Here is a 10,652-nt window from a genome sequence, read left to right as displayed (position 1 = left end):
GGGACTAAATGCAGAAACCTCCTCTCGAGCCTTGTCACCAGGGAGGTGGCTCCTTGACCACCAGGGGGAGGCATTGCATCGCATCGCGGGCCTTGGGCGGTTTCTCCCAACGACAAAGGGCCGCGTAGCACTATGGGAAGTGTAGTCCTAGGGTAGAAATGCGCGATCTTGCGCGGTGCACCACGGGAATTATAGTTCTAAATAGAGAGTCGGGAAATGCTTTTAAGTGCCAATGTTGAGTTCTAGAAACTACAACTACCACAGGGCCATGAGCTCCTGGACAGTTTCTCGGTTCCGTCGAAGTGACCGTCTGGGCTGCTTCTGAGAGGTCAGCTTGACTGGTAAGTTTGAGAGGGGGAAGCTCCTGTTCTGAACGGAGGTGTCTGCAGGCTTTTTCATATCCCAGCCCGGTATGGCGCTCTTCGTCTCCTCCCAGGAACTTCATATTAACCTCTCCTCCTTTCTGGCTCCTGTTCAGACGCCTCCAGTAGCCACCCACACCCTAACTCTCCCACTGTCTTCTCCAGCCGTCACTCCCGGCGCCCCTGGAACGCCGCTCAGCGCTCTCGTCTTAGGGCCCAGCCCCCTCAACCCCACCCTACGCCCCAGCTTCACCTCTCCGAAACCTGGACTTCCCGCGCCACACCTGTGTGCTTCACTGTCGCCCTCACTTTGCTGTTTCCCATGCTATGGAAGAAGGCTCGCCATTACTTCTCAGTCCGGGCAAAGCCCAGCGGGACTGGAAGTCAGCAGGTCCGGGTTCCAGTCCAACTCCGCAGCTCACTCGCTGAGTGACCTGGGCAAACCCTCCTTCTCCGGGACTCACTTTCTCCACCTGCCAAATGGAGATGACAGTTGCGCTGTCACTCCCAGGGTGAGGCTGTGTTGTGCAGCCAATGAGCTAGTCTGCGTGAAGGTGCTATGTAAACTGTAAAGCCTCCACAAGCGAGGGAGATTATTTTTATTAGAATTATTAATGCTCTGGAACAGTCTTATCTTGGCTCCCTTTTTAGCTCTGCCCCCTTGTTGCTCAAGCCTGTCCCCTGAGTGCTTGGTGTCTCTAAGCGCAGGATGATATTTCCTCACTTCCTCCAGAGACCAAAGGTCAGACTAATGAGCTTTAGGTCCCCAGAGAGCTTTCCCTGAAAGGCAGCTCCAAAGAAGTGCTTATCTTGGACTCGGTCCTGAAATAGTCAGAGACGAGAAGTCCACACAGCTGGCGGAGGGAGGCTTCTGCTCACTGGAAACAGGGCCGGGCAGGAGATGGACAGCTGGGCAGAAGCCTTATCCCTTCCCTCTCGGTTCTTCTGGGCCTGCTCTGTAGATTGTGTTCTTGCCATGCTGTCTCAGGCAGGAAAAGGCTGGGAGGAAAGAATGCATTTTGTCAAAGACTTTAATCCAGAAAAAAATTAGAGACCTTGGTTTGGTATGATAAAAGAGAGACATAGCATTGTTAATTAATTCCTAACATTTTATGAGCACTTAAAATGTACCAGGCCCTATGCAATATTAATTTAAAAATACTTTTATTGATTTTATTGATTTCAGAGAGGAAGAGAGAGAGAAGTATCAATGATGAGAGAGAATCACTGATCGGCTGCCTCCTGCACGCCTCCTGCTGGGGATTAAGCCTGCAACCTGGGCATGTGCCCTTGACCGGAATAGAACCCGGGACCCTTCAGTCCTCAGACTGATGCTCTATCCACTGGGCCAAACTGGTTAGGGCTCAATATCAATTTTTTAATTTAAGTTTTACTGTGCCCCCATTTTACATATAAGGAACTTTGGCTCAAAGTTCATGTGGTTATAATGATAGAGCTACCATTTATGGTTATAGTGCCTTCTACATATTATTTATATATATTTGATTTACATATATTATTTAATTTAATCCTCATCTACAACTTCATGAGTGATTATTATTACTATCATGTGGTTAAATTATCAGAGGCCTAGAATTTAAGGAACTTGTTCAAGATTACACAGCCAATTAAGTGGCAGAGGTGGAATTCAAACTTCACCAAAGCCTTCCTTTCCTCACTATAACATATAGCCTTACTTTTAGATAAAAAGAGATTAAAAAATTGAGAGGGTTTAAAACAAAGCCTCATAAAGGGACATTTTTTTGGGGGGTGGTCCCTAATATATGGAGAAAGCATGAAGGTAGGTGGTTTGGCCTGAAAAGAAGTACAAAACAATCTTTTACCTCTGTAGTATATCTGATGAGATAAGGCATAAGTATGTAAAAAATTAAATAGCATTTATTGGATAAATGGATTATTAAGGCCTATTATTGCAGGGCACTACATTAAGCCTAGTGACTACCAGGAGTATGTTTCTGGTGGCTATGGGATTAAACCAAGTGAAATCATAGTAATCATTTCATTAATTTGAAAATGAACTGGAACACTCAGGAAATGGTGCAGGTACACGTGTCTGAATAAAAGAAAAATCCCGTGTGCCATCTGAACCAGAGATTCCGAAACCTTGCTGATCAGAAACACTTGGGAAGCTTTTAAAAATTACCTGACCTCTGGGAATGGGGCCCCTAAAATCTCTGCATTTGAAGAGTGATTGCCAGATGATTGTGATGATGGGTTCAGGAACCTCTGATCTAGATTCTACTTGGGCCACTTGTAGGCACGTCTCTGATAGAAAACTGCTAGAATAAGTACTAATGTAAGAACTGTCATAAGGCAGCCTGTGATTGGTTACCAGGGGGCTGCAGACAGTGCCTATGCCTAGACTTGAGAGGAGGGAAGGTTGTAAGGACTTGGGGAAGCTTCAGAGAAGACCAGGGATTTCATGGGCCTTGATGAATGGGGCAGGTTTGAAATGGCAGAGAGTCTTCTAGGCACCACCATGAACTGTTTGAGCAAAAGAAGATAGAGACACCTAGGCTGGTTTCCTGGGAAAATTCTGTAGCAATTACTAGAAATGACTGGATGCTCTTTGTGGATGTTCCTCAGGCAAAATTTGCAAGTCAGATTGGATTTTTCCATCTCCCCATTCTACTTGAGCCCAGAGAATGCAGAATCAGTTTTATGTTAGTTTCACTGTGCACAATTAGCTTCTTTATTTTTTATTTTTTAAATGTTTTTATTGATTTTTTTAGAAAGAGAGGAAGGGAAAGGGATAGAGAGATATAAACATCTATGAGAGAGAAACATCATCGATCACCTGCCTCCTGCAACCTGCGTATGTGCCCTGACCAGGAATCGAACCGGTGACATCTTGTTCCTGGATTAATGCTCAACTGCTGAGCTATACTGGCCCGGCTAGTTTTTATTTCCAAACTTAATTTAGTTGATAACCTTCCCCAGAACTTTCCAGGAACCCCAAAGGATTCTACCCTCCTGTTTAGCTACTTGTAAGTCCACTCATTCTGATTCCAATCCCAAGCACTGTTCTCTGTGGGGTAAGAACAAAATCTCTTCCCATAGAAGCTGCTGTCATTCTACCCAATTCTGAAACCTGACTCATAGTTGGCTCTTCCTTCTCCCTTGACTCCCCACATCCACTCAGTTGCCAACGCTTATTTCTACTTTTCAGTCAATCAATAGATATTTCCTGGATACTTTCTAAGAGCCAAGTACTACTCTAGGTGCTTTAAATGCATTATTTCATTTATCCCCATAGCAACCCTATGAAGATGGATAGTATTCTCATTGTACAGATGGGGAATCAGGCTTAGAGAGATCGGATAACTTGCCCAAGGTAAGAAAGCTAGGCAGCAAAGGAACTAGGGCTCAACTGCTGAGCTAAAGAAGCTCTCTTTCTGAGAACTCCTGCACTGTTTATCTGACCCTCTTTTATGGCAGTTAGAACTTTCTGCTGCTTCATTGTCATGTGGGTGGCATGTGTCTTGTGCCCTTGTGTAGGTCTTCCGTTTGTATGCCATCAACAACGAGGGGAAAGGTCATGTCTGAGACTAAGCAGCACACATTCAATTTCACAGGCTACATAGTCCACTGAGTGCATCAGTCATTTCTGAAATACGTAGCCATAGTCTATTCCTACACGTGCCCCATCTGGCCTGGGGATCAAACCTGCAACCCAGGTACATGCCCTTAGCTCAGCTTCTTAAAAAGAATTGGGTTTACTTTTAAATTTGCTTCAGAGAAAGGAAGTCTATAGCAGAAGGGAAGTCACTTATTATCTTCCAAAGTTAAATACATCAACACTAGGATTATTGGTTGTTTGGGGTTTCCCACTGGACCAGACAGTTGGCAATCAGGAGATCTATGTGTGATAATAGTTCTGCTTATGACCTTGAACTGCTCACTTAACCAAGTTGGACCTTGATTTCTTCATCAGGAAAGCACACGTAGGTTACTGGGCCAGTGGGGAGGTGGGGGAGGGCGAAGATGATTGTGAGGAGGATTGATGAAAATTATTTATTGACTTATGTAACTGGAAAGTCTAGGATTGGGTCAGGCTTCAGGTGTAGTCTAATCCAGCGATTCTTAATGCCTGCACAAATGTGACTGTTTCTCTGATTCTCTTAGCTCTGCCATCCTCTCCAGGTAGCTTCATCCTCAAGGTAGCAAAGTGGCCACAACAGCCAGTTCAAGGCTTCATATCTGCACATCACTCTAGTTCAAAACAAGGCCTTTTCCACCTTTCACCATCAAACCGAAGTCCTGGGTTTACTCTGATTGGATGAACTTATGTGACCAGGGGATACCAGGGCTGATTGGCTCAGGTCAATTAAGGCCCAACTCTAGAGGTTAGGGATAAGTCAGCCACAACCAGATCCCGAAGCTACTGTGTAAGAGGGCAAGATAGAATGGATATTGAGAGTCTGACGATCCTTTCCACAGGTACAGCCATATTACCCATGATCACATTCTGATTTTGCTAGCTGTATGTTCTTGGATAAATTACCCAACTTGATCATGCATCATTTTCTTCATCTGTAAGATGAGATAACAGTATCTCAGAGGATTGTTGAAAGGATTCAATTAAATAATTCATGTAAAGCATTTAGAGTAGCTCCTGGCACAGAGTAAGTGTAATGATGATGGTGCTGGTGGTGATGAGATTGAAGAGGGACAGGGAGCAATGGCATTGGCCCCAATGCAGAAGCAGCCAAGTTACAGGGATGTCTTCTAGGCAGAAGCGTGCGCAGCTGCCACATTGAAGGCGCCCGTTTGAACTACTGCCCCCATCGTACCCTTTTCTATTTCTGCCCCATTTTGCTCTTTTATTATGTCCTGTCTAGAAATGCTTTTTATTTTTATTTTCTTCCCTGCCTCTAAGTCTTCCTCATGTTTCAAGGCCCAGCATAAGTGCCACCTTTATAGCCAATAGTTTAGGTCAGCGATTCTGTAAATATACAGTTGGCCCTTGAACAGTGCGGGGGGGTTAGGGCTACCAACCTCTCATGCAGTCAAAATTCATGCACAACTTTGACTCCCTCAAACTCAATTACTGTTGTGCCTCAGTATCTGCAGGGGATTGGTTCCAGGACCCTAGCCCCTTCCCCAGGGACACCAAGATCTGCAGATGCTCAAGTCTCTTATATAAAATGGTGTAAAACAATGCACACAGTCAGCCCTCCCATCTGCAGATTCCCAAGCACAGATAGAAAATGTGTTTGGTCTGCGGTTGGCTGAATCTGAGGATGCAAAACCCAGAGAAATGGAGGGTCGACTGTATATTTATTGAAAAAAAAAAATCCAGGTATAAGTGGACCTGTGTGGTTCAAACCCATGTTGTTCGAAGGTCAACTGTTTAACATGAGCAGGATCAGTAAGGGTTGAAAGCTCAGGTCTGGATTAGACTGACCTGTGTTTTGCCACCTGTAAGCAGTGTGACCTGGGCACATTATTCAACTTCCCTCTGCCTTATTTTCCTCATCTCTAAGACAGGGTCTTAGTAATTAAGTACCTTCTTCAGATTTTGTTGAGAGAATGAAATGCTGTAGTATATGTAAAGATCTTAGTTCAATGCTGACACAGTAAATAATATGTCTAAGTAGTTATTATTCTTTGCCTCATGAGGACAAGGTTTGTGTTAAATTCTCTGCAGCAATTATATCTTCTTACCACCCCTCCCCCATCAACAACAACATCAAAATCTTGGCAAAGGCAGTGTAGCAAAGCAGATGATGTGAAAGATTGAAAGAGCCACACTGGCAGGGAGATGGGGTGATAAGGAGGGGTGGTCAGGGGTGGCAGAAGACACGCGTAAGCAACAGGAAGCTAAGAGGGAACCAGCGAGAGCTTGTTCTGTGTTCCACTCTCCAGCATCAAGGTCGGCACTGCCCAAGTCGTTCGATTCAACTGCTGATGAGATGGGGGTCAACCAGTCCGTGGGCTTTCCACCTGTCACAGGACCCCACCTCGTGGGCTGTGGGGATGTGATGGAGGGCCAGAGTCCCCAGGTAAGTGTCTGCAGTTCCATCCCTGGGCACCTACACTGCTTCTACCTGCAGTGTGACTTATCGATAGCCATTCTGATGGTGCAATTCCAGGACTGGGGAGGAAACTGGGTTAGAGCTGGTCTGGATTCGGTTATAGAGCCCCCAAGTCTGTCCTCTGGCATTTTTCTTACTCCTTTCAATGAGGAACCTCTCAGTAGAGATGAACCTCTCAGTAGAGTTCTTTTTCCAGCTAGGAAGCAAGGGGGCTCTGGCTTCAATGGCAGCTTTCAGATCCTTCCTCCCGTCTTGAGAGCAGATGCCTAATCCTGGAAAGGTTTCTGATCTACTAATCTGAGTGTCTGAGAGGAGAGCAGTGGACCTTTTGCCATTGGCCTATGACTCCCAACCTGGATGGAAAGATAGTCCCTTTTTCTCCTCTCCTGCCTTCATTTATTTCCCCCTGCTGCTTTGGTTCCAGACTTTTCCTCCAAGAGTTCCTAGGTCCTTCTCTGCTGGCCGTTGGACTCCCCTCTCTCTTGTGAGAGGCACACACTTCCTGGTAACCTCTTGCTGCTGTGTGAGAGGAGTGTGCTGCTGCTTGTGAGGGGCCAGCCTGGAGGTGACCCCTCAATGCCACCCCATTCAGCATGCGGGCTGATTTCTCACCCCTGGGGTTCCTCCAGGCCTGGGCTCAGGGCCAGATTTAAATCTTTCCATGTCCCAAGCTCTGAAAATACTTTGGTGCCCCCAGATGTAATTCAAAATACAGTTGGCTATTTGAAATAAGCCTTATGTGTATTCTAAAAATAAAATTGCTTCTTTCTGGATTTTCTGAATGCAAAATTCAGGTATGTGCACTGAAGCTCAAGTTTTCCCAGGTTGGTGCTTTGCTCTTGCCCCAAACACCTGCTGAGTGTGTTTGTTGGGAAATCTAGCCGTGCTTGGGCCTCTAGCTGTGAGCAGCTGCTCTCTTCTTTCCTACAGGGGAGCTTCTTCCGACTCTTCTACCCCTGCCAGGAGTCAGAGGAGACCATGGAGCAGCCCCTGTGGATTCCCCGCTACGAGTACTGCGCTGGCCTGGCCGATTACCTGCAGTTTAATAAGCGCTGGGGGGGTTTGCTCTTTAACCTGGCTGTGGGTAAGAGTTGGCCTCACCCCTAGATGCTTTCCCAGCTTCTTGGTTATGTTCCTAGGAAATCGCAGGTAGACACAGTACCTTACAGCTTGCTTTGTCCAGCGCTTTTGTAGTGGGACATCCATTAGCCAGCATGGTGTGGAGAGCTGGAAGAGGGTTATATAATAAGAGCTTTTATAGAGTTAGATTGTCCTGGATTTGAGTCCAGACGTTATCATTTACTAGCTGTAGGGCTTGGGCAAGTTATGTAACCTGCCTGAATACCTGCCTTTGCAGGTTCTGGTCTGGGGTGTATGTAAAGCCTCTAGAGCAGGGCCTGGGACAGAATGTGTTCCATAAATGGAGGCTATTACTCATTTATCCGGCATGTAATTCCCACTCTGCCAGCTGTGTAGATCAAAGAAACATGCCTAACTGCCAAAGAGTGTACTGTCTCCCACTGTTCCCCCTCTAGCTCTCCTCTTCTCGGGAGGGTCACACTGAATCATCCACTTCCCCCCGTGACCCCACCACTAGGAACTCTACCCACTGCCTTGGCATCTCAGGGATTTCCCCCCGCCCCCCTTCTTCCCATTTGGATTTATCTTCCCATTTTCTATTGTGTTCATGCTGTCCGGGGAACACAGAAAAGGTGATTGGTTACCCTGGGCTACTCAGGGGTACATGATAGTCCTCCAGAAAGGAGGGACATGTGCTCCCACACATGCCTATGCCCAGGCTGCCCTTGGGGTTACAGCTTTGGGGCAGCCAGAGATTCTATAGCTCCTGTCTCTGCTAGGATCTTGTCGCCTGCCTATTAGCTGGAATGGCCCCTTTAAGACAAAGGACTCTGGATACCCTTTGATCATCTTCTCCCATGGCCTGGGAGCTTTCAGGTAAGAGCCTTTTTCCCTTTAGACCTTGTCATGTTCCTTGCCTGGTGACAGCTGTTGAGACTTATTCTCAAAGGGCAGAGAAACAGACATTTCCATCTGCCAGCTGTCTTACCTACCATCTGCCTCATTCCCTGGCCTGGGGTCCAAGCTTCTTTCACCTGGTGGAGCTTTCAGCGGGCTTCACACCCTTCGCTTCTCATGTTCCAGCATTTATATAAGTTAATACTTCTGGTTTTCTTCCAACATAACAGCACAGAAATATTAGGAGTTTGAGCCTCATAGTCAGACTAGAGGCCCGGTGCATGAAATTTGTGCACGGGGGTAGGGGGGGCGGTGTGGCGGTCCCTCAGCCTGGCCTGCACCCTCTCCAATCTGGGATCCCTCTCGCAATCCAGAACCACTGGCTCCTAAGCGCTCACCTGCCTGCCTGCCTGATGCCCCTAACTGCTCCCCTGCCAGCCTGATGGCCCTAACTGCTCTCCCCTCTTGGCCTGATCCCCCTAACTGCCTAACTGCTCTCCCCTGCCAGCCTGATGGCCCTAACTGCTCTCCCCTCCTGGCCTCACCCCCCTAACTGCCTATCTGCTCTCCCCTCCTGGCCTGATCCCCTTACTGCCTATCTGCACTCCCCTCCTGGCCTGATCTCCCTAACTGCCTATCTGCTCTCCCCTCCTGGCCTAAACCCCCTAACTGCGCATCTGCTCTCCCTTCCTCTCCACGCCTTCAGACCCCAGCACAGGAGTGCTGAGAACTCTCTGCCAAGGCCCTGCCCCCATCCTGATGCCCTCCTCCGGGCCAGGTTGCGCAGCAGGCCTGCACACGCCTCCACCACGGGGGCTGCTTCCCCCTCCCCCGTGACAGCCTCATGTCCCTGTGGTACAAGTCCCCGCCCCCGTCCCCACCCACCAGCTTTTGTGTGCACGCAGCCTGTTGAATGGTCATGACTGGGACACTGTTAAGACCAATTAGCATATTACCATATTTCCTCTTTATATATATAGATAGTCATTTATTCAACATATGTTGAAGGATGACTGCACTGAATGAGAGAAGCTCACTTCCTGCCCTCATGGAGCTCTCAGCCTCACCTCCAAGCCTTAGCCAGACCACCTGTGCTCTGTGTGAGCTTGGGCAGCTGTAGAACTCCGAGCCTAGGTTTCTTCCCCTGTCCAATGGGGACAGATGCTGCTCCCACAGGGCGGTCTGTGAGGATTCAGTTGGACTGACTAGTAGGAGCACACACACAGTTCTCTTCGTTCTAGCTGGAGGAACATGGGCTGGTGAACTGTAGGGTCCCTGTTACCAGGCTTCCGAGACTCTTTAGTGTTTGTAAGCTCCATGAAGACAGAGACCATGTCTGTCTTCTCTCTTTCCCAGTGCCTAGGGCAGTACCTGGACAGTAGTTGTTTCCCAGTAAATGTTTATTGAATGGATACAGCGGCTATGATTTTCTAGGTTCTCATTCATTCAGAAAATATCTGTTGAGCACCTGCTCTGTGCCAGCCTCTTGGCGTGAGAGGAAGGTGGGACATACAGATATAAAAACAAGGAATACACATTCACTAGAGGAGCCTGAATGTGGACTCACATGACTATAGCCTATGGCAGGAAGTGGAGAGTTGATGTGAGATGAGAGTAGAAAGACAAGTAGATGGTTTTCCATATTTCTTTCTTGGTCAATAAATTAGTATCTGCTGTGCGCCAGGACCTATGCTGGGATTGGGTACTCAGTAGTGAATAAGATAGAGTACCTGCCCTCAGAAAGGTAGTCTAGTGGGGAAAGAAGCTAAGAAACATTCTCTCTCACGTTCACAGGTATTTTATGTAGTCAGCAGGAAAGCACATGACTTTGGAGAGTGATCTTTTTGGTCTCAATCTGTATTGAGACTTCACACCTCAGTAGACTTTGTGAGCTCGTTATAAATAAATACTCTTCGTTAACCAGAGCAAAATTCCAAGAAAAGGGGAGGGAAAGGGACATGGTTTCCTTTCGTAGTTTCTGTGTTTGATTCAAGCTCTGAAACCCTTCCCACGTTCCATAGACTCGTGGTTTCCCATCCCAGGGCAGGGTATGTGCTTTAAACACTACTTAACCATTTGCAATGTGCCATTGCCTCCTTTGGTTTCCACACAGTCCTTCGGGGCAGGCAGGGGAGGGAGCATATTTTACAGAAGAGCAGGCAGGCTCTGAAAGGCATACTTGCCCGAACTGACCTCCCTGAATCAGTTAGGATATGGGGAAGTTGTATTTAACAGAAAACGCCCAAATAATAGT

General features: G+C 47.3%; 1 protein-coding gene across 2 annotated transcripts in view; it reads left to right on the top strand.

Annotated features, from left to right (window-relative positions):
* The first annotated feature begins 286 nt into the window (after window positions 1-286).
* PAFAH2 (platelet activating factor acetylhydrolase 2) overlaps window positions 287-10,652 on the top strand; it is a 28,825-nt gene continuing 18,459 nt past the window's right edge. The window contains exons 1-5 of one of the 2 annotated variants that reach the window (XM_054720957.1): window positions 287-341; window positions 479-753; window positions 6,252-6,388; window positions 7,352-7,505; window positions 8,281-8,377. In XM_054720957.1, coding sequence (XP_054576932.1) covers window positions 690-753; window positions 6,252-6,388; window positions 7,352-7,505; window positions 8,281-8,377 — 452 coding nt within the window. In that variant the 5' untranslated portion in view covers window positions 287-341; window positions 479-689. The remainder of the gene's footprint in view (window positions 342-478; window positions 754-6,251; window positions 6,389-7,351; window positions 7,506-8,280; window positions 8,378-10,652) is intronic. The other variant, XM_054720958.1, reaches the window with a different exon arrangement.

Source organism: Eptesicus fuscus, chromosome 9, assembly GCF_027574615.1.
Source record: "Eptesicus fuscus isolate TK198812 chromosome 9, DD_ASM_mEF_20220401, whole genome shotgun sequence".
Lineage (NCBI taxonomy): Eukaryota > Metazoa > Chordata > Mammalia > Chiroptera > Vespertilionidae > Eptesicus > Eptesicus fuscus.
Note: the sequence above shows the minus strand (reverse complement) of the source record. Positions and strands in the feature narration are given on the sequence as shown.